The sequence below is a fragment of the Stenella coeruleoalba genome, assembly GCF_951394435.1.
Source record: "Stenella coeruleoalba genome assembly, chromosome: 13".
Lineage (NCBI taxonomy): Eukaryota > Metazoa > Chordata > Mammalia > Artiodactyla > Delphinidae > Stenella > Stenella coeruleoalba.
Genome location: NC_137159.1, coordinates 61,269,448 through 61,296,967, shown reverse-complemented (window position 1 = coordinate 61,296,967; position 27,520 = coordinate 61,269,448). Strand labels below are relative to the sequence as shown.

At 40.5% G+C, this 27,520-nt stretch overlaps 2 protein-coding genes across 8 annotated transcripts in view; one reads left to right on the top strand and one right to left on the bottom strand.

Annotated features, from left to right (window-relative positions):
- Positions 1–6,028, top strand: part of CRIM1 (cysteine rich transmembrane BMP regulator 1) — a 208,055-nt gene extending 202,027 nt beyond the window's left edge. For all 6 annotated transcript variants that reach the window (XM_079940082.1, XM_079940085.1, XM_079940084.1 and 3 more), the window contains 2 exons: positions 1,942–2,132; positions 3,599–6,028. In XM_079940082.1, coding sequence (XP_079796208.1) covers positions 1,942–2,132; positions 3,599–3,775 — 368 coding nt within the window. In that variant the 3' untranslated portion in view covers positions 3,776–6,028. The remainder of the gene's footprint in view (positions 1–1,941; positions 2,133–3,598) is intronic.
- A 124-nt stretch (positions 6,029–6,152) lies between these two features.
- Positions 6,153–27,520, bottom strand: part of FEZ2 (fasciculation and elongation protein zeta 2) — a 44,267-nt gene continuing 22,899 nt past the window's right edge. Inside the window, exons 6-9 of one of the 2 annotated variants that reach the window (XM_079940087.1) lie at positions 17,586–17,666; positions 14,912–14,987; positions 12,004–12,069; positions 6,153–8,222 (exon numbers count right to left, since the gene is read on the bottom strand). In XM_079940087.1, coding sequence (XP_079796213.1) covers positions 8,206–8,222; positions 12,004–12,069; positions 14,912–14,987; positions 17,586–17,666 — 240 coding nt within the window. In that variant the 3' untranslated portion in view covers positions 6,153–8,205. The remainder of the gene's footprint in view (positions 8,223–12,003; positions 12,070–14,911; positions 14,988–17,585; positions 17,667–27,520) is intronic. The other variant, XM_079940088.1, reaches the window with a different exon arrangement.

The window sequence follows — 27,520 nt, the reverse complement described above, 5'->3', positions numbered from 1 at the left end:
AGATCCCACATGCCGCAGAGCGGCTGGGCCCGTGAGCCATGGCCACTGGGCCTGCACGTGTCCGGAGCCTGTGCTCTGCAACGGGAGAGGCCACAACAGTGAGAGGCCCACGTACCGCAAAAAAAAAAAAAAAATGTTACTTTTACCTTTGGCATTAGAAACTACTCTTCTTTTTGGCCACACCGCACGGCTTCCGGGATCTTAGTTCCCTGGCCAGGGATGAAACCCGCACCCTCAGCAGTGAAAGTGCGGACGGAGTCCTAACTACTGGACCACCAGGGAACTCCCCCCTTTGGCATTTTGCTTGATGCTGATAAATATGTTCCCTTTTTTTTCCCCCTTCCTATAAAGTATTACCATCTGCCTCTCTAAAATGACTAGGAAGGGTCTCTTCTTCTCATCCCCTCACATACACATAGAAGGATATTAATAAAAATCTGAGTTTTAAACTATAGACAGTATTAACATCACAAAGCTGTACTACTTCATGAGCTGAGTTTCCAAAACAATTTAAAAGCAGGTCCTTTTGATTGCATGTGTTCTGCATCTTTCACTAACCTGGTCTTTGATGCATTTAAAGACATCCTGACTACAGTGGTTTATTTGAAACAAAAGAAAAATAAGGAAATCTTCAGAGAGTGCTCCTGATTGGTATCTATTTAAATGTTATCTCTGTCTGCAGTGTTCATTGCAAGAATGATGATTTAAAGGAACAAAAAGACCACCATTTATAAGAGCAAAATTAAACGTCCCTTGTACAATAACCAAGGCAGGAAAATGATCCAATAGGTCCAGTGAGTTTTCAACAAGTTTATGAAAAGTACGGCATTTTAGCTTAGAGCTCAGTAAACCAGAATATTAACCAAAAGACAAGGCTCTTGATTCTGGCTTGGTTTTTACGAGTACACTACTAATTAGTCTTATCTATTACACTACTAAGTAGAAGCATATACTTTGTCCTAGTCTCCTATTTGTTAGTAAACAGGGAGCTAAGCTGATGTTTCTGCTTCAAAATCTTAGAAGACCATAAAGATTAACATTAATTAAAATATTTTCAGTAGTCTAATTTTAGTCACTTTAATTTATTATTTATTTTTGGTTGCATTGGACCTTTGTTGCCGTGCGCAGGCTTTCTCCAGTTGTGGTGAGCGGGGGCTACTCTTAGTTGCAGTGCGCGGGCTCCTCATTGCGGTGGCTTCTCTTGTGGAGCACGGGCTCTAGGTGCGCAGGCTTCAGTAGTTGTGGCACACGGGCTCAGTAGTTGTGGCTTGCGGGCTCCGGAGCAGAGGCTCAGTAGTTGTGGCGCACGGCCTTAGTTGCTCCACAGCATGTGGGATCTTCCCGGACCAGGGCTTGAACCCGTGTTCCCTGCATTGGCAGGCAGATTCTTAACCACTGCGCCACCAGGGAAGCCCTAGTCACTTTTTCTTTAAAGTCTGCATAAGAATTTTCTTATTTTCTTTATTAGCTAGAATCAGCATCATCCTGCCCAATTACTAAAACTTCTCACCCTAATATTTTCTTTTTTACATCCATCCCTAAGAGCTCTGCTCTCTCATAAGAGCTCTTTGGATCCACATTAGACTTTAATCATGTTTTAGCCTTAAAGTACTAGGAAGCAATAAAACCACGTTGCTGATCTCTATTTGCAATGTAATTAAAATAATCCTTAAAAATTCTGGTTTAGGGCTTCCCTGGTGGTGCAGTGGTTGAGAGTCCGCCTGCCGATGCAGGGGACACGGGTTCGTGCCCCGGGCCGGGAAGATCCCACATGCCGCAGAGCGGCTGGGCCCGTGAGCCATGGCCGCTGAGCCTGCGCGCCCGGAGCCTGTGCTCTGCAATGGGAGAGGCCACAACAGTGAGAGGCCTGCATACTGCAAAAAAAAAAAAAAAAAAAATTCTGGTTTAGGTAATAAATGCTTGTAATTTTTCTTCTTCTAGACATGGGTCCTCTCCAGGTAGATTACAGAGATAATAACAGGCTGCACTCAGGAGAAGATTCTTCGCTGGACTCCATTGCCTCAGTTGTGGTTCCCATAATAATAGGCCTCTCTATTATAGTAGCATTCCTGTTCATCAATCAGAAGAAACAGTGGATACCACTGCTTTGCTGGTATCGAACACCAACTAAGGTATTGTACTGACAAAGTTTCAGCCTCTTAAACGATCAAACTAGGAAAGCTTGTACGCTTAGATTTCCTTAGTTGCTTGATATCTTCTCTATTAGCCAGTGAAATGTTTACTTTGCTCCTCATAGCTTCAAATGCACATTAAGCTGTGGTGATCAAGATACATAGTATTTGCCCTGGGCTAGATGGCTGGATCAAGTCTCCATCATCCATCAGTTAATGAATCCTGACCTTTCACAGATCCAATTTCCTGGATTTACTTTAAAGTTTTCAAATAAGCAGATACCCCTGGATTGATTCCTAAGTAATTGTTGTTTATATTAGAAATTAAAACTTGGTCACTTGGTATTTCTCAATCATCTATCAACTTAGAATTGGGAAAGGAAGAAAAAAAAATCACAAGGTTAGGGAGATAACACACAGAAGAGGGCAAGAGGAGAGAGCTAAAAGATCATGACAATGTACAGAAGTCCAAAGGACAGGGAGATGTGTCAAAGGCAGGCAGAAAGGGGAAAGGTAGCAAACGATGAAGGGATTGTGTGAAATAATACCAGACAAGGTGGAGGGGGTCAGATTTCATATTGCAGGGGAAAGAATACGTGTTGTCAATACAAATGCAAAGGGCCTCAATCTGCCTATTTTAAAAAGCAGGAAATAATTCATTTTCATGAAGGGAAAAAATCATAATTCCTTTGAACACTAACTACTTTTTGCAGTTTGGTTTTTACTAAAGAAAAAAGATATACAACCTCAAGAATTGAAAACAGCCCATTTACCATACAGATAATAATACTTTCACTGATTTTCTTACAACAAATATGTAAATTGCCTCTGTGCTGGGCGCATGCTGGGTCAGGATACAGGGCTGCATGAGACACAGTCCCTACCTGCAAAGCTGGGGAGAGAGCTGCTCATACCATAGTGTGTATGGCTGGATACAGACAGACTGGCCCAACCTGGGATGCTGATTTTACAGCCTGATAAGAAATGGTCCGTTTATCTTAAAATCTGTCTATCTGGTACCTTCCACTCATCTTTCAACCCTCTTAAGCACTAGTCTGTACTTCAAGGATTTGAAAATAATTATGTCACTTCCGTATTTTCTCAGTTCCTTCATCCCCTCCGTTTGACATAATTTGACATTTCACCCCTACACAGTTTGTCAGTATTCCTCATAAGAGTATAGTTGGCAGCACTTCGCTGGTGGTCCAGTGGTTAAGGCTCCACACTTCCACTGCAGGGGGCACAGGCTGGATCCCTGGTTGGGGAGCTAAGGTACCACATGCCATGCAGCGCAGCCACAAAGAAAGTATAGTTGGCACCAGAGCATGATGTGAACCCATGCAGTCTGCCCATCCATGTGCTGTGATGCTGTTTTCTCACTTGAATGAGGTACTAAATATCTGTTGGTTTGAGATATGTAAAGCAGTTAATTCTTTGTGGTTCTTTTTCCTCCTCCCATTAAATAGCCTTCTTCTTTAAATAATCAGCTGGTATCTGTGGACTGCAAGAAAGGAACCCGAGTCCAGGTGGACGGTTCCCAGAGAATGCTGAGAATCGCAGAACCAGACGCCAGATTCAGTGGCTTCTACAGCATGCAAAAACAGAACCACCTACAGGCAGACAATTTCTACCAAACGGTGTGAAGAGAGGCAGTGTGGATGAGGTTTTGAAAGACAGAAAAACGACTCAATCTGCTCTTTAACTAGAATTCGTGCACTTGCTTAGTGGATTGTTTTGGATTGTGACTTGATGTACAGCGCTGAGGACTTCCTGGGCTGGGCTCTGTCGACAGCAGTGTGCAGAACAAGCATTCCCACTCTTCCTCAAGATAACTGACCAAGTGTTGTCTTAGAACCAAAGGTTTGAAAGTTGCTGAGGTATATTTGCTTGTAATATAGCTGTAGAGATACTTGGGGACGGGGACAGTGAGTTTGGTTGGGGCGAATGGGTGGGAGGGTGGTGTTGGGAAGACAAATAGGTCAGCTTGGCTTGTGGAGAAATCCAGTCCAGTGGCCCAGAGGATATTTTTTTTCCTGTTGCTCAGAAGACTTGCACTGGTTGCTGCAAAGCTCAGGCCTGAGTGAGCAGGAAAACAAAAAAGCCTTGCGATCCAGCTGCCATAACCACCTTAGACTACCAGACGAGCACATCAGACCCTTTTGATGCCAACCCAGGCCTAAAGCCACATGCTTCTTTTATATACAGTCACAGCTGCAGTAGGTGGTGAGGAAGCAAGAGAAATGGGGTAGCGACGTTTCTCTAAAGCGGGTGATTAAGGATATATACAGTTATACCTTTTGCTGCTTTCTTTTTCTTCCAAGTCAGTCAGCCAATCAGCCAGTTCCTAGCAGAGTCAGCAAATGAATAAAACCCGAGTCGTTTCTTGACGTGAGCACTGGAGCTTTTCTGACAGCAGCGTGGCAGGAAGGAGAAGAGGGGGAAGGACACCAGGCATTCCCAGGGGCTATACTTCCTTGTTTGCTGTTGCTTTCTTCTGTTCTGTCGGTTGTTCATAGTTTTCGTTGAAGCTCTAGCTTAAGAAGAAACTTTTTTAAAAAAAAGGACTGTTTGGGGATCTTTTTTTCCTTATTATATACTGATTCTACAAAATAGAAACTACTTCATTTTAATTGTATATTATTCAAGCACCTTTGTTGAAGCTCAAAAAAAAATTATGCCTCTTTAAACTTTAGCAATTATAGGAATATTTATGTAACTATCTTATGCTTCAGAAAAACAAAAGTATTTGTGTGCGTGTGTATATAATATGCATATATATTTATACACATACAATTTATGTTTTCCTGTTGAATGTATTTTTATGAGATTTTAACCAGAACAAAAAACAAACAGGCATTCCATATCAGTGCTTTTGATCACTTAAATTTTTGATTAACACAAAGTCTCAATCTACTTGCAGTTTAATTGGGAAGAGAAACGTGTGAGTGTTGGGTGTATGTGTGTTTGTGTGTGTATGCACACGCCTTGAGCAGTCAGCATCATACCTGCTATGGAGAAGGTATTCCTTTATTAAAATCTTCCTCATTTGGATTTGCTTTTGGTTTTCAATTTGCTCACTGGTCTCTGCATCACTAATCAGCTCCTGGATTTTTTTTTTTTCTTTTCAAACAACTGTTTGAAACAACTACTGGAATATTGTCCATAATAAGCTGGAAGTTTGTTGTAGTTTGCCTCAGATATAACTGACTGTATACTATAGTGTTAACTTTTCAAACAGCTCTTAGCACTTTTATACTAATTACCCATTTGTTGCATTGATTTTTCTTTTTAAAATGCTTGTTGTGAAAGACACAGATACCCAGTATGCTTAATGTGAAAAGAAAATGTGTTCTGTTTTGTAAAGGAACTTTCAAGTATTGTTGTAAATACTTGGACAGAGGTTGCTGAACTTTAAAAAAAAATTAATTTATTATTATAATGACCTAATTTATTAATCTGAAGATTAACCATTTCTTTTGTCTTAGAATATCAAAAAAAAGAAAAGAAAAAGGTGTTCTAGCTGTTTGCATCAAAGAAAAAAAGATTTATTATCAAGGGGCAATATTTTTATCTCCAAAATAAATTTGTTAATGATATGTTACCAAAATAGACCTACATCAGCCTGATTAGTATAAATTTTTGTTGACAATTAATCCATTCCTGGCATAAAAAGTCTATCAAAAAATTGTAAATGCTTGCTTTTTGTTTTTTCAATCATGGCCATATTATGAAAATACTAACAGGATATAGGACAAGGTGTAAATTTTTTTTATTATTTTAAAGATTTGATTTATCCTGAGTGCTATATCTATTACTCTTTTACTTTGGTTCCTGTTGTGCTCTGTAAAAGAAAAATATAATTTCCTGAAGAATAAAATAGATATATGGCACTTGGAGTGCACTATAGTTCTACAGTTTGTTTTGTTTTCTTCAAAAAACAAGGCTGTAAAAGGATTACCTGCAACTTGATTCTTGGCAGCAAATAAACACTTTGACTCTAAATCACACAGCGTCACTTTCAAAAAGATTCTGTGTCTGAGATGAGAAAGATGACTCGTCCTTTTACTTTAAGGCTGTCAGTTCCGGCGTCACAAGCAGCCCCAGTGCTTCTCTCAGAAGGCAGGCCTTTCCCAAGGAATCCTTGTTTAAAAAAAAAAAAAAGGGTGTCCCCCCGCCCAGCAATCAAGTGTACAGCACAGGGATGCTGCTGTGAGAGAAACTTAAAACCTACCTGTTGTCAGTCACAGATCAGAAACACGCCCATCTCATCATTAGTGTCAAACTCATTCATCATGTGTAGGAGAAAGGCTGTAGTGGGAAACCCTAGGATTTTACTAACGCTGAAAAAAGAGGTTACCAAGCAAAATAGAGGAAACCTCATTAAAAGGGGACTTTGAGTTGATAGGAAAAAATAGCATATTTTTCATACATTTCAGATGCATCAACTTAAGAATGAACTATAAACAGAGCACTGTTGAGTCGCTTCAAAAAAAAATCTCTTTTGACTTTCGGATGCCCTCCAAAGTGATATTTCTTCAGTATAAGACAATTTTTACAAATTCAGATTAAATTATTAATATTATTGTATTAGTATGCATCTTCATCAATTCAAGGGCAAGGGACAAATTAGTTCCACATATTCGCTATCAAATAAGACATTAATAAAACAAGGAACCATCTCAAGTTCCACATACTCCTAGAGAACGGCTTAAGTGCCACGCTGGCATCAACTCCAAACTGAGCTACTGCCGTTGCAGTCCTGGTGTCCCGTTTACTGAGCCGGGTAGCTCTGTATGCTCACAGATGTTTAAGTGGAATTTTAAAAGCCCCCCGACAGCAGGTCCTATAGAGACTCTACTTACACTCATGTTGTCAATGGGAAGAAGCTGCCGTGGCTGTTAGGAATGTCTCACGGACCCAGAAAAAGAACAGGACTTCCATCATTCCACAGCAGCTTAGCACGATCTGAAAAAAGTCCCTCTCTCCCCTCCTTAGCATCATGAGGCTAATCAAGATTTCACCAGCTCACACACTGTAATGATGGACAATGTGTGAACAGTGAGGGGAGGAATCCAGCACTATTAAGGGAAGAAAAAAACCGAAAAACCAAAAACTCAAAAATAAAGCTCTCAAGTATATATTACCTTTTTTTTCCCCAACATTTATTAAATGACATTGACTTGATTGGAACCGGCAAACGTTTTTCATGACTAGTGATGGATCCATGAGTAGCTGTTTCTAGAATTACTACTTTAGGAAAACACGTAGGCATGAATAAAATATAACAGTAACAGGAAATGGGCAATGCTGTAGCATACAGTTTCTTAAGCACCTTAAAGGATACAAACTCCTTTTAAAGGACACTTCTTCACAGACAAGTGAAATGAAGCAATGAAACCTCTAAAGTTAATACAAGATTCTGAAAGTAAGTGGCATCTTAATGGTTAAAATATGAACAACGGTGAAACGCAGCAACCTCTAAAATCAGTCGTCTCCAGCTGTTTCGATATTGACTAAGTATTAAGCCAAGACAACGCATATTCTGGTTTCCCTTCTTCCAAGAACACCCCAATTTTTAAGTCTTAGTCTCTCTGGACAATACTGGTAGGTAATATTTACACTGACAGTTCTCTTACAAAAAAATCAGTGTTGGTTCTTGCCAGCACTGAAAAATAACGAGTATAAATCTCTCAGTGCTTTGATCTAGTTCTTGAGTGAGTGCAGTTTAGATCCAGAAAGCCTTAAAAACTCGAACAGGCATGAAAAATATAACTGTACATGCACAATTCACATCACTCCCCCTTACTCTATAAAGCTGGAAAAGAGTTCATAATTGTTAGTATTTAACAAAACATCTCTAGAATTCAAAATAGTGCCGTAGTTCCCTCGGTTCATAATATAAAGCATTAGAGAAGGCATGATCACTATAGTAATACTGAATCACAAACCCAAGTTCAGGTGTCCTGAGTTTCCAATAGCAGGAAGGTAATGGTAGCCAGCTTTCAGAATGATGCTATAAGCAATTTAGTTTGCTGTCCACAGACGATAAAGCTGTTCCTGAAGTTATGCTGCCCTATGTAGGACACAGAACTAGAGGAACAAAACAAAACAAAAAATTTTAAATAGAAATGAATATTTTGTATATGTTTACACAAGATGTATATATATTTATACACATTTTATGTATATACATTTTATATGTATATAAAAAACACCATTAGAACTAAACATTAATGCAAGGATCTATAGTAGCAATTTTTTCCTAAGGTATAAAAGGCTACACCCAACAATGAAACGTTTTCTCAAGACACATTGATTAGAATTGCCCAGAAATGAGATACCAAAAGGCCATGTCTCTTAGGGTACCACTTAGAGATCTAAACCCATAACGTTAGCCCTGTACGAGGCTTATAACACAGCAAACGGCTCCCCAGTGAAGTCAAAGAAGGATCCAAGTGTCTGCACACAATTTTCTTCCCATCTAGGGTCAGCACAGTGGCAGCCAGAGCTACACTACTAGCCTTTGGCACAGCTCTTGAGGGCCGGGGTGGGAGCAGTCTGCGGTGGCGTAATTACACAACATTAAGAAAGAAGCTTAAGTGGCCCATACGGCATCCATCCCATCTTTTCCAGGCCAAATGAGGCCACTTTTCTACCTTCTTTCACTTCTTACCTTTGCACTGAAATTAAGGTGGTATACGTAGGCAGCTAAGCCATAGTCACTGGCATTAAAAACAATAAGGAGAAAGTCCCACCAGGAAAGGGGGAGGAGAGTTCTCCCTTGAGCAATACCCTCTTCCTGGGCAAAATGTTCTACTGGTCCCCAAGGAAGAAAAATCACTAACTGGCTATGGATTTCCAGAATGGGTGGGAAAGAGCATTTTAAATAGCCCTCCATCCTCACCTTCCCATGCACGTGAACTCCTCTGAGTGTTACACTCCCCTCCTCATTTTCTCAGAGTACAGAGTCACCCTTTAGTCTGAACCCCAGCTTCTTTTCCACCCAGTCCTCACAATACAAAGCCAAGACAAAAACCGCAACACGTGCACACAAGCAGCTCGTCAGTGGCAGGTACTGTCTAGCTAGACCTGGGCTCGCAGACCAGCGCCAGTGGCCCGAGCAAGGGGAGCAGAGCTGGAGGCATGCCGCCTCCCTATAGCAGGTGGTGCAGAGTCGCGGTTACAGTCCCAGGTTTTCAGGGAAGAAAGGGAAAGTCACACCCCCACCATACGACCCAGCAATCCCACTCCTGGGCATATACCCTGAGAAAACCATAATTCAAAAAGAGTCATGTACCAATATGTTCATTGCAGCTCTATTTACAATAGCCAGGACACGGACGCAACCTAAGTGTCCATCAACAGATGAATGGATAAAGAAGATGTGGCACATATATACAATGGAATATTAGTCATAAAAAAATTAAATTGAGTTATTTGTAGTGAGGTGGACGGACCTAGAGTCTGTCATACAGAGTGAAGTAAGTCAGAAAGAGAAAAACAAATACCGTATGCTAACACATATATGTGGAATCTAAAAAAAATAAAAAGGTTCTGAAGAACCTAGTTGCAGGACAGGAATAAAGACGCAGACGTAGAGAATGGACTTGAGGACACGGGGAGGGGGAAGGGTAAGCTGGGACGAAGTGAGAGAGTGGCATGGACATATATACACTACCAAATGTAAAATAGATAGCTAGTGGGAAGCAGCCGCATAGCACAGGGAGATCAGCTCGGTGCTTTGTGACCACCTAGAGGGATGGGATAGGGAGGGTGGGAGACGCAAGAGGGAGGAGATATGGGGATATATGTATATGTATAGCTGATTCACTTTGTTATACAGCAGAAACTAACACACCATTGTAAAGCAATTATACTCCAATAAAGATGTTAAAAAAAAAAAAAAAATCACACGCCCACATCCCCCCCCCCGCCGCCGAACACTGCTCTCTAGGTCATAAAATTCTCCCATGCAGTCTGATGATAAAATAGCTAGAGAATGCTTCAGAAGCTCATTCTGTCTCTGGCCCTCATGGCAGTGCCCTAGAGACCCACTATAATTGAAAATTAAGACATGTTCTTTATGTGCATCTCATTCCTGATTCATATCTATGAAGAACAAACCTCAGAACAATCCAGCTTTCATACCAATGCTAGCACAACACAAAAGCAAACAAAGATGTCAGACTTTTTTGTTTTGTTTTGCGGTACGCGGGCCTCTCACTGCTGTGGCCTCTCCCGTTGCGGAGCACAGGCTCCGGACGCGCAGGCTCAGTTGCCATGGCTCACGGGCCCAGCCGCTCCGCGGCATGTGGGATCCTCCCAGACCGGGGCACGAACCTGTGTCGCTTGCATCGGCAGGCAGACTCTCAACCACTGCGCCACCAGGGAAACCCTTTTGTTTTGTTTTTAATTCAGAATGTAATAGGAAGAGAAAACTCTTCTCCATCAGAAAGAAAAAAAAAAGCTTATTTAAAAAACGATCATGTCAACTTAGTCTTTTCTACCCTCCTGTTAACCTACTAATGGCTGGCTTAGTGTCAGGTCTTACAGGTGATACTCATGTAATATTCACTTTGTGCTCATGACTATACCAAGGGTTCCCCCTTTATGAAGCTATGATTGAAGAAAAGTCCCATCTGAGTTATCTGACGTCTCACAAATCCCAACCTTCGGTTCAGCTAGCTACTCTTGATGGAGAAGAGAGAGAACCCAAAGAAGAGAAGTGTGACCAGAGGCAGACTGCTCTCAAAATTGGATCAAACACTACAGAATGCATTTTACGATGCTCTGAAAATATGTTACCTAAAAAACTGCTACTTTTTTAAGAAATAATTTCACTGAAAAGTATTATTTTTGCCTATAATTAAATAAGTTCTTCAGTCCTTCTATCATCCAAATTTTCTTCCTTCCTCAGCAAAGCAGGTGATCTTGTTAAAGTCTCAAAACGATCTTCCTTTGCCTCATCACTGTTCCCATCCTGTGAGATGCCGATCTTGCTCCTAAGATGTATGGCTCACTCTTCACTGCCCTGGCTTTATGAAAGTCCATTCTTTTTCTCTTTCTCCCTCCGCTCCCTGCCCCTTACCCCATCCCCGTTCATGTTCCCTTTGGGACTGTGAACTGATCTAACTGTTCCCTCCTTCATCCGTCCTTCTTCTAGCGTCCCCAAGAGGACACAGGCCACCTTTCTCAAATCCTCAGCGTCAACACCTTAGACTCCCATCATTATGGCAATATCTCCACAACATTTCCTCCAATGCCTTCTTTTTTTTTTTGGCTGCTCCTCGCAGCCATGTGGGATCTTAGTTCCCCGACCAGGGATGATCGAACCTGTGCCCCCTGTGGGGGAAGCTCAGAGTCTTAACCACTGGACCTCCAGGGAAGTCCCTCTGTTGCCTTCCTTGATGTTTATAATTTCGCTGTGGAAATTATTTCCGGCCCAGGACTTCAAATAAAAATTAAATTTTAAATAACCATACTTTATGATATTGGAAGCATAAATAAGTCGTCACGTTATCTATTCTCACCCTGCAAAATAAAAGTTGCGCATTTTGGGCTTCCCTGGTGGCGCAGTGGTTGAGAGTCCGCCTGCCGATGCAGGGGACACGGGTTCGTGCCCCGGTCCGGGAAGATCCCACATGCCGCGGAGCGGCTGGGCCCGTGAGCCATGGCCACTGAGCCTGCGCGTCCGGAGCCTGTGCTCCGCAACGGGAGAGGCCACAACAGTGAGAGGCCCGCGTACCACAAAAAAAAAAAAAAAAAAAAGTTGCGCATTTGGAAGTTACTTTTTAATCTATTAGCAAGACAATGCATTTATTGACCAATCAAAACTTCCCAACCACTGCCCATACACTATTCTAAAACTCACCTTTCAGTATATAATCAGTTAACAAACTCGGAACTTTTTCACTATCCTCTTTCATGGCACGAAGAACTGCAAAATAAAGGAGAAAGAAAACACAATTTCAAATTCAGATAATCTCAGTCATGGTAGCCTTAGTCTTAATTACATGATACAACAATTCATGCAAATTGACTATTTTCTGGATGAGAGAATACAACTGCAAATGTTCAAGAATTTGTTATAGTTGAATAAGTCGTTTTTCAGGTAAGAATACTGCAGCTACCTGAGAGCTATTACCCTGATTTAAAATTTCTAAACAGTGGAGGCAGGAAACAGGAGCTGGGTTATTACACAGAGCCCCAGTTTTGTCACCATAAATACTAGCAAGTGAGTTACCATAATGCGCACTTCTATGGGCTCTGGAGAGGAGAACCTTGGTGCTGCAGGTCTCATGAGCTGGAGGAACTCTTAGGGAAATGAAGAGTTAGCCGTACTCTCCAAGGAGCACATCAGTCAGCCTTCTTGGAAACTTTTAAAGAAAAAAAATGAAGAACAGACTTCCCATGAAGCAAGCACCCAGCCGGGCTGCTTACTTCTTGATACTCCAAAGGCACCTGGGTGATTTCGCCTCATCCTAAAGAGAATCTTTGACAATTTGATCTCTAAGCAAAGATTTGACAATTTGATCTCTAAGCAAAGACAAAACAGAGAACACAGCTACTATTACAGTGGTTAAAAAACATCTAGGCCACCTATACTGCCCTTTCATAGTGACTGCCAACTCGAACTCTCCAGGGCATCCTGGGGAAAGGCCTCACTGTTCTCCCCCAGACGTATGACAAGACAACCTACTGTAACCGTCAAGTCAGTCTTCCTGGGCTTAAACCCCGGCTCTGCCACTTCCTAGCAGTGGGACTGTGAGCAAGTTACTTAACCACCCAGTTCCTCATCTGTAAAAGGGGAATAATCATTAGACTTGTCTCTAAGGGTTGTTGTGAGTATTAAGTTACTAATTCAGGTGTAAAGGACTTAAAGTAGTACCTGGCACATAATATACGCTACATAAGCATTACCATCATTATTAGCACAGCTAATATTATTCTAATTCTTATCACTACTATTATTGCACCTCCAATAGCTTTTATGAAGAAGGATACATATCTAAACACTGCCTGTCTCTACGGGGCTTCCCCTGCAGTAACTTCTATATGTGGGGACGGCAGAGGCTCAGATTCTCCCCAAAATTTTCAGGAGATAACCACTTTTCTTAAACTTTCAGAGTAAAGGTCATCCTTCCGTCTACTGTCTTCATGTAGTATATTAACTTGGACACTCATTCACATACCCTACATACATTCACTCACCCCAAATTCCAAGTTGTGTCAGTCTATAAAGACATCATCTAAGGATCGGCCTAGGACATTCTGATGTGGGAATTATGACAACTTTGGTTTGGCTAAGTATGTGTTTGTCCTTGATCCGAGAAGCTGAGATCCCTCAGTAATTCCTGGCTTCTAGGCAATATCTGTGCTCTCTTCTTAGAGAAATACTTAATGTTCAGTATTTCTGCTTCCAATCATATTTTAGATTTGTTTTCAGTTCTACATAAAATCACGTACCAAAAACCAGCACTATTAAAATCCAGCATTATTAAAAAGTGGGGTGGACTGGAAATTACGAGACACAGCCCTGTAATGAACCATTCTCCTGTGTGATCTTGGACACTCATTCTTCCTGAAAAGTAGAGGGCTAGCCACCCAGTTAATCTCTTAGTTCTTTATTTTATACAGGCTGGCATCACATAAGTATGAAATGTTCTGAAAAGTACTGTTCAAAGGAAAGAATAAAAGCTTCAGGTTAGCAGGCAGGCTGCTTGCAAATAAGACATTTCTTTCCTCGTGCTCCCGCCACCCATGCCTCGATCACCTCAATTTCCAAAATCAATATCATCATTAATATCCACTCATGTGATGCTCTCTCGTTCGGCTCCCTCTTTAATTCACAGTTATCACAAATATTTATAAATAGAAAGAACCTAACAGATCAGCAAATTCAATCCCTTCAAGAAAAACAAGGCCAAGTGATTGACTTATCCCAAATCACACATACATTAATTTATTTACTATGAGGTAAAGAGAGCAAATATTTTAATCCTCATTTTTCACTGTGACTGAGAGAGTGTAAATGACTTCCAAGGATATCCCTATAAGTAACGGATAGGACCAGAATTCAGGGCTCATTTATGGCCATCATAAATATACATTATATTGAATGTCTCTTAAGTCTAACAAATTATTTTAAAATGCAAGCCCATTGAAGGTGGAGTATTTTTGTCTGCTTTGTGAACTGAAGTATCCCAAGTGCTCAGAACATGGCCTGGCACAGAGTAGGCCTTCATTAAATATTTGCTGAGTGAATAAATATTCTTAAAATATTACTATCAATTTATTTTCTACCTGTAACTACCTACCTTGGTTTCCACAATCCTAAGAAAGGAGAGTGTTTTAGGCTGCATTTCTAAATCTTTCCAGTAGTTTCTGACAATCATACTAATGAACTACATACTCAGTAGTTTCTGACAGTCATACTAATATAAGATCCATGAAGCACCTTATTAATTGATAAATGGATATATTCTTAAATATACAAGAGGTGATGGGAAATTGTTACATTTTTCCTCCAAAAGTTCAGCTTGTAAATGTTTCAAAAGATAAGAAAAACAGGAAAAATACAAATCAACTCTAGATCGAGTGCTGTGTTTGTCACAACCATTTATGGTTTCATTCTCAAAAGAATAAATGATGACATCCATCATTTACTATCCTAAATTGACAAAATAAAACAATAACAGAAACAAAACCAGCCAACTAAAATCTGTGTTTAGAATCAGCAAAAGTAAACAAGGTAACAGTTTAATTTTGTCTTTGCTTACTTTTTGTTAATATTTGAAGATCTTCAATAGATGGTGGTCCATTTTTTTTCTCATAAGGAATGACTGTTGTCAAGTACTGCCAAGTTAAAAAAAAAAGTGTCACTTAAATCTGAATTACCTTCTCTGCAAAAATTTGATATAGTTACTAGAAGGTTCGTTTTATAACATGAGAAACATGAGCCACTTTAGTGATGAACACAGCTATCTTACTATCTCAGCTGGAACTCATTTTTTTTGCCCACCTGTTTACATAAATATCAACTTTTCCGCCTTTTAATTATTGAAAATTTCACAGGAGTAAGTCTGAGGGTGATGCGTCCAATTCATTTTTAAAATGAAGTCTTATCTAACATTCTCCTTGAATACTTCAACACATTTTTGAAATGGTAATTTAAACTAAAAACATAACCATTCTGCATAACAAAATAGTTCCCAACAGTCAAATGATTGTTTTAGACCATTTTTTTCTGGTTGAACAAAACAGTCACATGGATAACTTGACAACTTTAAAAATGAATACCAGCTTTCTCCAGAAGCTAAAAAAGAAACACTTACCCAAATAATTTTAAAGATGTATTACTATTATTTTAAATTATTGTGTAAGTAGTTATAAATGCTTAAAGGTATTAAAGGAAAAGAAAAAAGTGAAGGGAGATAATGGCCTAATGAATAATGAAAATTCATGTCTGATATTGAGACAAACTGCCTAGTTCACTACTGTAAAGGCTCACAAGTATCAGTTATGTCCTATAACTACGTCCCTTGAAAGCATAATCTAAAAATTGTTGTCCAGATTCTCCTATTCTGACCACGCCACCAAAAAATGTATAGCTCAACGTACTTTGCATGTGCTTATATAGAGATCTACTAGTTTTTTGGTTTTTTGCGGTACACAGGCCTCTCACTGTTGTGGCCTCTCCCGTTGCGGAGCACAGGCTCTGGACGCGCAGGCTCAGCGGCCATGGCTCACGGGCCCAGCCGCTCCACGGCATGTGGGATCTTCCCGGACTGGGGCACCAACCCGTGTCCCCTGCATCGGCAGGCGGACTCTCAACCACTGCGCCACCAGGGAAGCCCTACTAGTTTTTTTTACTTGGAATCTCTCCAGACCCACCTATTATTTAGCCCCAGTCCTGAATCTCAGCTCTATTCCTAATCCTCTTTGAGTAATTTTATCCCACTCATAATAAAAAAACAAAATAGAATTGCTTAAAAATAACTGATTACAATGAATTGTTTCAATCTTTAAGAAACTTAGTTTCCACCATCTTTATGGTGTAGGCCTCTCCAAGATGATGCCCAGTTGTATAACCAAACATGTTTCTTTGTAAAGAATACACAAGAAGCCAAAACACGCCCTCCTGGGGCCTCGCTAATAGCATGCATGTCGGGCAACTTGTAGAAGCACCAGGAAGCCGCACCTTGGCATGCATGCTGTCTAGCCACACTTTCAGGCCTTCCTGCCCCACTCCCACATGTTGGGTCAGTTTGGAAGTTATTCTGCCATCTTGTGGGTTTGAGAGAGGTGAGAGGCAAAATAAAAAAAAAAAAAAAATTCAACCATCCCTTAATGGAGCCCATTATGAGCTGCAAATGTCAGTGTGAAGGATTAATGTCGATCATTTCCCTTCTTGAGTAATACAGAGCTACCTGCAGTAAAAACCTAGACTCAGATGGCTTATTCTCATAAACTGCCTACTAGCTACACTCTGCACACTTTCTCACTCTTCACTTAAGAACTAAATTGAAGAGTTTTCTTTTTAAAGTGAAGGTTTCAATTGTGAAAATTCTAAGCACATTCAATGTAGATGTGTTTCCCATGCTCTTGACATTCCTTAAGTCATTATATCAAAAAATGCTAATAAAAAGCAAACTGCTATACATCTGACTGTATATTTATATCCATGTATAATTTGGTATAAATAATGTTTCATGCCTCATTCAGCAGACAACTGAGTTGACTGACCACATGATACACCTTAAAAGCACATGAATTTCATTTAAAAGTAGGTAAGGTATACTCTATAAACATTTTGACCTAGAACTGTAGTCTAAAAGATACCAACATCTGGCTTTCTTTCCCCCCAAATGAGATCTTGTTTCTTAAACTTTTAGAATTACAGTAGCATATTCTAGCTTAGTTATTTTCACAGCTATATATTCTACACATGCAATTCATTAAGTCAATATATTAACAGCTATTTGTTTAAAGGTAAAAGTGAAAAATAGAGTTCTAAAACGTGTATTAAGAATACACTGGGGCTTCCCTGGTGGTGCAGTGGTTGAGAGTCCGCCTGCCGATGCAGGGGACACACGTTTGTGCCCTGGTCTGGGAAGATCCCACATGCCGTGGAGCGGCTGGGCCCGTGAGCCATGGCCGCTGAGCCTGCACGTCCGGAGCCTGTGCTCCGCAACGGGAGAGGCCACAACAGTGAGAGGCCCGCGTTCCGCAAAAAAAAAAAAAAAAAAGAATACACTGAATCTACCGTCTTAATTTGAAAAATGCTTTTTCCTAAAGTGAAATTCTATGCATTATCAAGGCTATAAATATAATGAACTTTCATTTCTTTAAGCAATAGTCTTAGTAGATTAGTAAGACTGCCAGCTTTCAGGACCTTCACTTACACAGAGAATGAAAAAACAGAGAATGAGGAAAATAAGAATAACCGAGCACCTGTTTCTCTCCACCTGAATTTCCAAAGGTGTGGCGGAGGCCATTCTGAATGACATTTGAGATCCCTTCCATGCTGAAGCGCTAAAGGCAGCGATATACGGCCCAGAAGAAAAGGACAGAGAAAGAAGTTCAAAGACTATTAGTAAGAATGTACCATGATGACGTATGTACCCAAGAGGCAAGCAGTTAGAAAATGCCACTAACTCATTCAGATAAAGCAGACAAAATCATGCTGTTTTAAAATGCTTTTGCTTCCATTTCTTTGCAAGTCAAATGCAAAAGCAACTACTTTCATGCAACTGTATATGAAGTTTTTCCTGACGTAGCTGATAAACGTGCTCCAATATAAACACTATAAGTTGTACACATATTTGTTTTATGCAAAATTTACCACATAACTTTAAAGATACCTTTTGATATTGTTTATTAAGTCTGAAAACTTAATACTGACAGTATGCATAATTTTCAGTCTAAGTTTGCATATTTCTACCATAAGTTCGGAGAACATTAACATAACATTTGGCAAATGAAAATGCTGTTACTCGGAGAGCTGATTATTGCTTCCCACTCACTCTTGAGGACACCTGCCATTGCCTTGGGGCAGAAAATTCGAACTGGAAGAGCACATATGCTTCCTGGAGAGCAGAGTGGATCCCATGTGCCAGCGAGGCCCCCTAAGACTTCTGCAGACTTTTCCATTCTGTTTCTAGGAAACAATTCTAGCTTTTTTCTCCCAGCAACCTCCAAGACTTACTAGAATTCGTTGTACTGAAAAGGGAATATTGTTTTCCTACACTACTCATCTTGATTTGTAACCAGCCTACAATGTCATCAGACAGTCAAAAAGAGTCCAGTGGCACCTCTGGGGCTGCTGAGTCAAAGGACTTCGATGGATCCTCTTACAGCATGACTAATTAAGGGGAAAGGCATTCTGAAAAGGAAGTTCAGTCCTGATTCACAGGATGCTTCCTCCCCCTGTAATTTTATAGGGGTGCGTTGAATCAGTAAATACATTTGAGGAGTCAATATAAAGAGTATTTTACCAGGCCCTAATGAACAGAAAAAAGGAAACAAAGGCAATGGTTTCTGCTCTCAAGAAAGGCATAGTGTAGCCCAGTGATTCTCAAAGTGTGGTCCAGGTCAAGACAGCTCCACTAAACATGCTGTACTTTGCTAGCAGCATAACTCTTCTTTTGATGAAGTAGGCTAGTTTTAAAAGAAAACCTACAGGTAACCATGTCTGTAGATTTTTCACATGCTATCATATAACTTGTTCACATTTTTTAAAGAGATTATCAAAAGAAAGGACCTCTTAGCCTCCAGCATCTGCAATAAAACTTACGGGAAACTCTTTTCAAATAAACAAGTCAGCTCTTTTTTTAAAAAAATTATGTCTATCAAACGTAGTTCCTTTCAAAAGCAACAAAGAGAAAAATACTGAATTTTCAGTATTACTTCACTCCATTATCTACAGGCATGTTAAAGCCAGATACAAATTCAGAAAATCTCAAGCAAGATGAAGCATTTTAGAATCCATGTATCAGAAAGCTAAGGTATACTTCATATTTGAACAGTGTATTCTAAAAACACCATCTTTACCTTTCCCAATTGGCAACCTAATTCCCGTCTCTTGCGGGTAGGGGTGGGAGTAGTTTATGCAAATTTTTAAATTCTTAAGCTGTAATTTAAATTTCTTTATTAAATGTCCAGTTGTGGACATTACTGAGCCATTTCAACTGCCAATAGCCTGAGTATTTGTGAAAGATGGCTTTCATGCAACCAGGCTTAGTGGAAATAAATGAAAATGCAATCATGTGAAGCCACAGTAACTTAGGAACATACAAAACGAAAGAAGTTAAGTAAAGGAACTCCCAGTAGAACCTTTGCCCTTGCGGCTGATGACAGCTGAGTCAGTAGCTGTGGCCAGTCAGGCCCCACTGTATCCTGACCAGGCAAGCAACACAGCAGCCAACAAGGTTCAACTGGGAAAATGACAGAACAAGAAAAATCAGAACATTCAGGCGAAGCACAAAGAAACCAACTATGAGGTACTGCTGAGAACGTTCCACCCCCAATGCTCCAGCTGCCACCTCCCCAGAAATCACTAACAATTTTCTCCCTTTACTCCATGTTCAAACTCTTCCTCTCTGCTAGCTCTTTCCCACATTGCCGACTTTAAATTCTGAAACACTCAACCTCTCTTTCGCCAGGGTTTCCAGAAACAGCTCTGCCCAGCGTCATTTCTTTGATGCCAAGGTCTGCGGAGACCTTTCAGATCCCTCGCAGACATCCAGTAAGCTCTTCTCCCTGCCTGCCTGGGTTCCTAGACACCACACTCTCCCAGAGTCCCCCCTGCCTCTGGGCTGCTTCTTCGGAGAAGTGCCTCTTTCTTTGCTCACCTCTTATATACGGGTGTTTCCCAAGGACTGTGTCCCTATTTTTTTTCTCATGCACTCTGACTTTTCCCACTTCGACTTCTGCCTCTGTAGATCTACAGCTCCACTTTACTAAGAGCAATCAAGTGCTTGGAACAGAGCCTGGCACAAAGGAAGGGCTCAAGAAACACTGGCTATACCTTTATTTTAATTTCCCTCCTGAGCTTCGGACTTGTACGTTTAGTGGTCTGTTGGACACTTGTACTTAAACATTCCAAAAACGCATCATATCCAAGACTGAATTCATCTTCCTCTCCCCCAGCAATTTTTTTTTAATTTAAAGCCTGTTTCTCCTTCAGCATTCTATACCTCTCTCCTTCATTTATTCGTTCTTTCAAAAAATATACTGAGCCACATATTATTCCAGGTATTAAGGATTCAAAGTGAACACATCTGCCAAGGCCCCTCCCATCCTCATGACCTGACATTCCAGCCTAAGAGGAGCAGAAAAAATAAAACAAGTAAAGGAACTAGATAATTGCAGATAATGCACCTCCTGCCGATAGCTACAACAATTAAAAACTGGATGCCTACTTTATACTGGGAGGTCAGAGAAAAGTTCTCCTAGGAGGTGACATCTGAGCTGAAACATGAATTATACACACTCCCAGATGAGCTACAAAGGACAATGGACAAGAGATCCTCTCAGAACAAAACCAAAAGCAGCCAAACTGGCCAACCAAGGAGTTCACCCTGCGGCCAGGGAGCAGGGGTCCTGTTATTCTGCTGCAGCAGGATGTGAAACAGTAGCTACTGAGTATTTCCATTCTCCCCTCCTTCCAATAAGAAGGTTTCATTACAGCAGCCCTGTTCTCTCTCCTTCTTCATGTGCTGGATGTGCTGGAATGGGAGGCTTGCTCCTTGTACCATGAGGGGCTACATCATCCAGAGCTGATGGGAAGGACAGACATCCCCCGAAGATACTGTGCTAGATGCGTTACTGCTGAGGAGATTTGCATACCTCACTTTGCGGAAGGGGTACACATGTTCTATCTAAGCCACCCCAAGGCAGAAATCAATGACCCAACGCTGGCCCCTCCCTTCTCCAGAGCCCCAGCCGATAGATTCAACTACCTTAATATCTCTGAAATACAACTATTTTCCCATTGCTGTCACTTCCTTGGCTCAATTCTTTCCTGATGACAGCAACAGCCTCCAAATCAATTCCTTATCTCTAGTTGTCTCCTTCCGATTACTTTCTCCTTGAAACTCTGAAGTTACCCTTCCAAGAGACACATCTGAATATGTAACAAGCCACTCAAAACCTCTCCTTGGTTTCCTACAGCCTTTAAATAAGGTCCAAATGCCATAGCGAGGCATACAGTACAAAGCCCTCCATCTTCTGGCTTCTACTTTGTTACCCCACACCCTCCTCTTCTTGACTTACCTCCTCCCTCAACCTCTAGCCATAATGAACAACCTGCGGTTCCCCAGGTGCCCTGTCACCTCCAGGTGGTTGCCCACACCACCCCCTCTGCTCAGTATGCCTGTCCCCTCCTTCCTCTGCTTGTCCTCAGGGTTCAATTCAGACCCCTCAACCAAACTAGGGGTGATAGTAATGTACACACACCGCTACCACAGGACAGTACCAGGCACAGAAAGCACCAAAAACGTGGTAGCTGTTTTGAATACAGCAATAATTACCCTATCCCCAGGTTTCTCAACCTTGACACTACTGACATTGAATTACAGATACATAATCCTTTGATGTGGGAGCGGTCCTGTGAACTGTAGGATGTTGAATGGCATCTCTGGCCTCTACTCAGCTGGATGCCAGTGACACCCCCCCACCCCCCGCCAAGTAGTGACAGTGACAAACATTTCCGGACATTCCCTAATGTCTCCTGGGGGACAGAACTGGCCTGGTTGAGAATCACTGCCTGTGCATTGGATGGTCTGTCATCAGATCCCCAGCCCACAGGCTGCATGTCCCTGGAGGCTGAGATTTACTCTGCATCCGTAACACCCATGCCCGGCACATAATTAGATATCAATATATGTTTTTCTAACAGTACTAAATGAAAAGATAAAAGTTTAATTTGCCACACAGATGGACCTTGAAGGCATTATGCTAAGTGAAGTGAGTCAGACAGAGAAAGACAAATAGTGTACGATCTCACTTATATGTGGAATCTTAAAAAAATAAAATAAAAACCTAAACTCATAGGAAAAGAGATCACACTTGTGGTTACCACAGGTGGAGGGTGTGGGGAGAGGGGACTGGAGGAAGGTGGTCAACCAGTATAAACTTCCAGTTATGAGATAAGTAAGCACTAGTGATGTCATGTAAAACATGATGACTTTACTTAACACTGACGTATGATGTAGAAGAGTAAATCCTGGGAGTTCTCATCACAAGGAAAACCTTTTTTCTCCTTTCTTCTTTCTTTTAATTGTATCTATATGAGATGGATGTTAGCTGATCCTACTGTGGTAACCATTTCACCATATTTATAAATCAAACCTTCACGCTATATACCTTAAACTTACACAGCAATGTACGGCATTTATTTCTCAATAAAACTGGAAAAAAGAAAGAGGTTTTTTTTTTTTTTTTTTAACGTGGGGATGAGGCACAAGATCTAAAAAACAGAACAGAAAGGACAAAGAAAGTTTTGGTTAATTTTTCATAAGCTCAACCCCATCTCAAAATCTTTAAGGCGAGAAATGACAGATGCCCCTTTTGTATGCCCACAAAGCACAAGCCCAGCCTCAGCAGGCAGCAGGCACTTGACTGATCGTCACTGGCTTCAACTGCAAAATGCTTCAGCAACTACTTCCCCTAACAGTGAAATACTTCCAGATTTATTTTTTTTTTTAATGAAACCAGGAATCATACCTTAGTCAAAAGTATTTGGAATCAGAAAAATTTTTCAACAGTCTTCTTGGATAGAAAAATGTTGGACTAGAAATCAGAAATCTGGGCTCTCTCCCAGCTTTGCCACTAACTGCGTGACATGACAGCAGTCCCTAAGCCTGCAGAGGCCCATTTCCTCATCTGTGAAATGGATGATTAAACGATGTCGTTTTTAAAGGTCTTCTCATTTGTAGCTTCTGTGAATCTACAAGTTAACTCCACCTAGAAGGTACATGATTTTTTAGGAAGGCAAATCCAAACCATACATATGCACGCACACACACGCACGCACACAGAACAGTACAAGACTAAATATCACATAAGCTATGATATTAGTGCTCTAGAATGACGGAATTGCCCAGCGAGATGATACGTTCAGAGCCGTCTACTCCCGTGGCTTCCTTTTTCTTCTGTGACATGAGTACACTTTGAAGAGAAGAGACTAGGTCTTAGTCTCTCCATCCCAGTGACCTGCACAGTGCCGGTGCCACAGCAGGCATTTATAAACGTCTGCTAAGCTGAAGTTGTGACACACCTAAGACCAGTCTTAGAGCCTGTGATAACCGTATCGGGAGGCCTCTTGACTTCTTGCAGGAAACTTTTTTAAAAGAGCTAAAAGGCAAAAATAACCTGAGGGTGAACAGAAGAAGGATGACATGACGAGATATAAAGTTTTTTGTCAAAGGTGTGAACAGCAGAGTTCTGGAAAAGCCCACTGAAGAACCTAGTCTGAGAAGTCAACATGAGATTAATAAAGATAAAATCATCCTATTGACATGGTTTGTAAAACAGTGTAGTGACTAAGAAATATAAAACCCCCGGGATAATAAAAGCGTAGCAAGTAGAAGAAGGTCAATGAACTAGAAGGATCATAGAATGAAGACTACCAGCGAGACAAGGAAGGAAAAGGAAAAGAGCTCCGCAAAACACACAACAGAGTCTGCTTGACAACTGCCCTATAAATTCCAAAACTACACTCTCTTGGAGGCAAAATGAATTTTAAAAAGATAAAACCTCAGAGGCAGACTAAATTTACTTTTAGTAAACATCACCTCATTTAGGAACACTGCATTTACATGCTTGAGGGCAGATATAGTGTTATTAGGTGCTTATGGTACTTAACTGGGCCAGAGGGAAGACTTTCTCTATGCTTACATTTTGTAAGTGGGGGAGGGGAGGGATGGAGGGAAGAAGAGAGGCATTTCTTTGTTGAACATTTCTGAAGGTGACAGTGCCAGAGCTATATCAAAGCACTGACAGAAGTTAAGTCTCAAGGTTATGAATGCTCGATGAAACAAAGGACATTCAATAAAGGGTTGTTACAGTTTAATTAAAATAACAGCAGTATTAACTAAGTCAGAAAGCCCAATCACGCCTCCAGGTAATCCACCACTTCTAGATTTGAAGTAAAGGTTCCAAATGTTCAAATTCAAAGCAAAGCGCTTGTGAAGATTCTGTGAGTCTAAAATTATTTTGTAATCTATCCACTGCATCTTTATGAAGGAGTTAATAGCTCTGTAAAATGCCCTTCGCAGAATGCAGTTTTTGATGGGAGCCCTTTTATAAGCAGGAAAATGATTAAGCGTTACAGTATTCACTTTATTGTTCCCCTCACCGCTGACAAAGTGCCAAAGTAATGTGGCAAGGACAGGGGAAGGGGTTTACTGAGTTCAGGGCCTCAGTCACATGGTTCATACTGAGAATACTCACTACTGCCTCACGACTATTTGCTTCCCTGGTGTGAGTATGTATTAAAGTCTCAAAATCAGTCATTCTCTGGAAAATTTTCTCAGACGAAACCAGGAACAACCAAGTGTAAACAAGATATAGAAGAAAAAAAAAAATCTATAAAAATCTGAAAGACAAAGAAATAAGCCAAGACCTCCATGCCCATCCACAATACACCTGCACAGAACTCCCAGAGCCATGGGTTCCCTGCACCCACCTCTGTACAACTCTGTACATCCTCGCTCCAGTGTACACTGGTTCTGTGAGCTAAGGCCTGCTGAGCTTTTCTTTACCCATTTATGAAATGGCAGCAACAATAATACCTGCTTTATAAGGTTGTTGTGAGGATTACATGAAATAATCCATGGGAAGCACTTAGCAGGGTGTTCAACAAATATAAATGTTCAGAAAATGTCTGGGCTGTGCTCCCTGCAAAAGGCTAGACCTACCTTTGGGACGCAACTCCCAAACAGAAATAACCATACCTTTCTGCTTTTCTCCCAAACAGTAAACAACAGTATTTCAAGTTCTCCTCATACAAATAAAATGGCAACTGAGAAATAACCACCCTGATTATAGTCTCTAGGTTAAAAGGACTGAAGACAACACAAGGAAAAGATACTACTGTCTGAGACTGAATCAGCCAGAAAGCTTGAACAGAAAACAAGTAACACTTTTAGGTAATTCAAGGTCTTTCTGAATAATAAAAAGAAAAGAGCTAGAAAATACCACCTAAACTGAAAAGCAACACGGAATCAGATACAGAGTTGTGGTTTGTTCATTCTTTTCCAGAGCCTTAACCATACCAACTCATTCTCTGCACAGTATATTCACCAGCTCAACTAATTTCACAGAAAGCAGGATCCAAGACAGGGAAAAGCCAAACTAACCCAGAGGTCAGGAAATTCAGACTATTCCTGCTATCAAACTTTTCTTAGCTTTTCTCGTACGCTGAGGCCTCACCTGATCCCAGTGGCACAGATCTCTAACTAGCCAGGAAAGCTTTTAAAAATCTCAATATCAAAGCTCAGTATCAGAAAAAAAGGTTGGGAAAAGCAATTAGGAAATGCTTTTTCATCTATTTCTGACTCTAATCTATGCTCTCACTCCATTAATATTCTTTATACTCGAGGTTCAAAAGAAAGTAAAATTCAAACATAATTATTGTTCTTTATACATCACATCATTTTTAGTAGTTTGAGTGACAGGATTTCAAATATTAATTTATGGAATAGTAGTTAATGTTTTAGTTAAAACTCTTAAAATAATCAAAATACAAAACATGAGAACAGCACAGAATTGAAAGCAATAGTTAAATGTAAAAAAAAAAGTAAAAACATTCAAATAATTAGTAAGCTATTACCTAAGATGTAAAAATTGATCTTGCTTGTTTTGACACTTCTTCAAATCAAATCAAATCAAATCAAAATCAAATCAAATAATTTTAATGTGAATGATAAATCAGTTATAAATGCAAATTCTACCAAAAAAATATTTTTTGAAAAAGATCCAAGTAAGTTAGAAAATATGAGTTACACCAAAGCAGATAAATATTTGAACATGTCTTAAATATTGAACTACTAATTTATAAGTTCAATCTCAAAGCGGAAAGATGTGAATGAAGATTTTCAAAGTTAGGAGTTAAATGGACTGGCATCAATTTAGTTTTTTGTATCTGAAGATCTTTTAAAATTTTTATGTAATTTAATCTTAAAATGGTAATTAACTATTGGCAAACATTTTCAAAGCTACTAAAACTAGAGTAAAATAATTAACCCTGTCAGTTTTATAAACTCTTTTCTGATACTTACAGATATTCTAAATATATAATAAGATCACAATTTCCTGGCATATTATGGTTTTTACGTGAATTTGTATTATACTAACAAATAATTAACAAACCTTTCCAAGACATGAAGGAGTCAAGAACAGACTCCTGGGCTTCCTTGGTGGTGCAGTGGTTAAGAATCCGCCTGCCGGGCCTTCCCCGGTGGTGGAGTGGTTGAGAGTCTGCCTGCCGATGCAGGGGACGTGGGTTCGTGCCCCAGTCCGGGAAGATCCCACATGCCGCGGAGCGGCTAGGCCCGCGAGCCATGGCTGCTGAGCCTGCGCGTCCGGAGCCTGTGCTCCGCAATGGGAGAGGCCACAACAGTGAGAGGTCCGTGTACCGCCAAAAAAAAAAAAAACACAAAGAATCTGCCTGTCAATGCAGGGGACATGGGTTCGAGCCCTGGTCCGGGAAGATCCCACATGCCACAGAGCAACTAAGCCCATGTGCCACAACTACTGAGCCTGTGATCTAGAGCCCGCGAGCCACTACTACTGAGCCCACGTGCCACAACTACTGAAGCCCGCGCGCTTAGAGCCGGTGCTCCGCAACAAGAGAAGCCACCACAGTGAGAAGCCCGCACACCGCAACGAAGAGTAGCCCCCACTCGCCGCAACTAGAGAAAGTCCGCACGCAGCAACAAAAACCCAGTGCAGCCAAAAATAAATAAATTTTAAAAAATTGTAAATAAATAATAAATTTTTTAAAAAAGATAGACTCCTGATTTTTATTACAGTAACTGCTGAGTCATAAAAGCTCACTATTACCAGTCTAACACCAAAAAACCATTGCGGAAAATGAATAGTGGATAATGGTAAGATATCAAAAACTGGTGACAACATATTTCTCTAGGCAATACTACCTTTCAAAACACAAATTTGTTCCACATCTAAAATAATTCGTAATTCATAGATATGAATTATTAAAACAATAAACATGACACGACTAAGTTTCTCTCCACCCTACAATGACTTTCCATTTTATGCCTAACACTAATTTTTAGGAATATTCTTTGAAATAAATAAATGCAAAGAAATACTATCAAAGATCACCAACAAATTATTGTTGAAAATGTGTTAGTATTTAC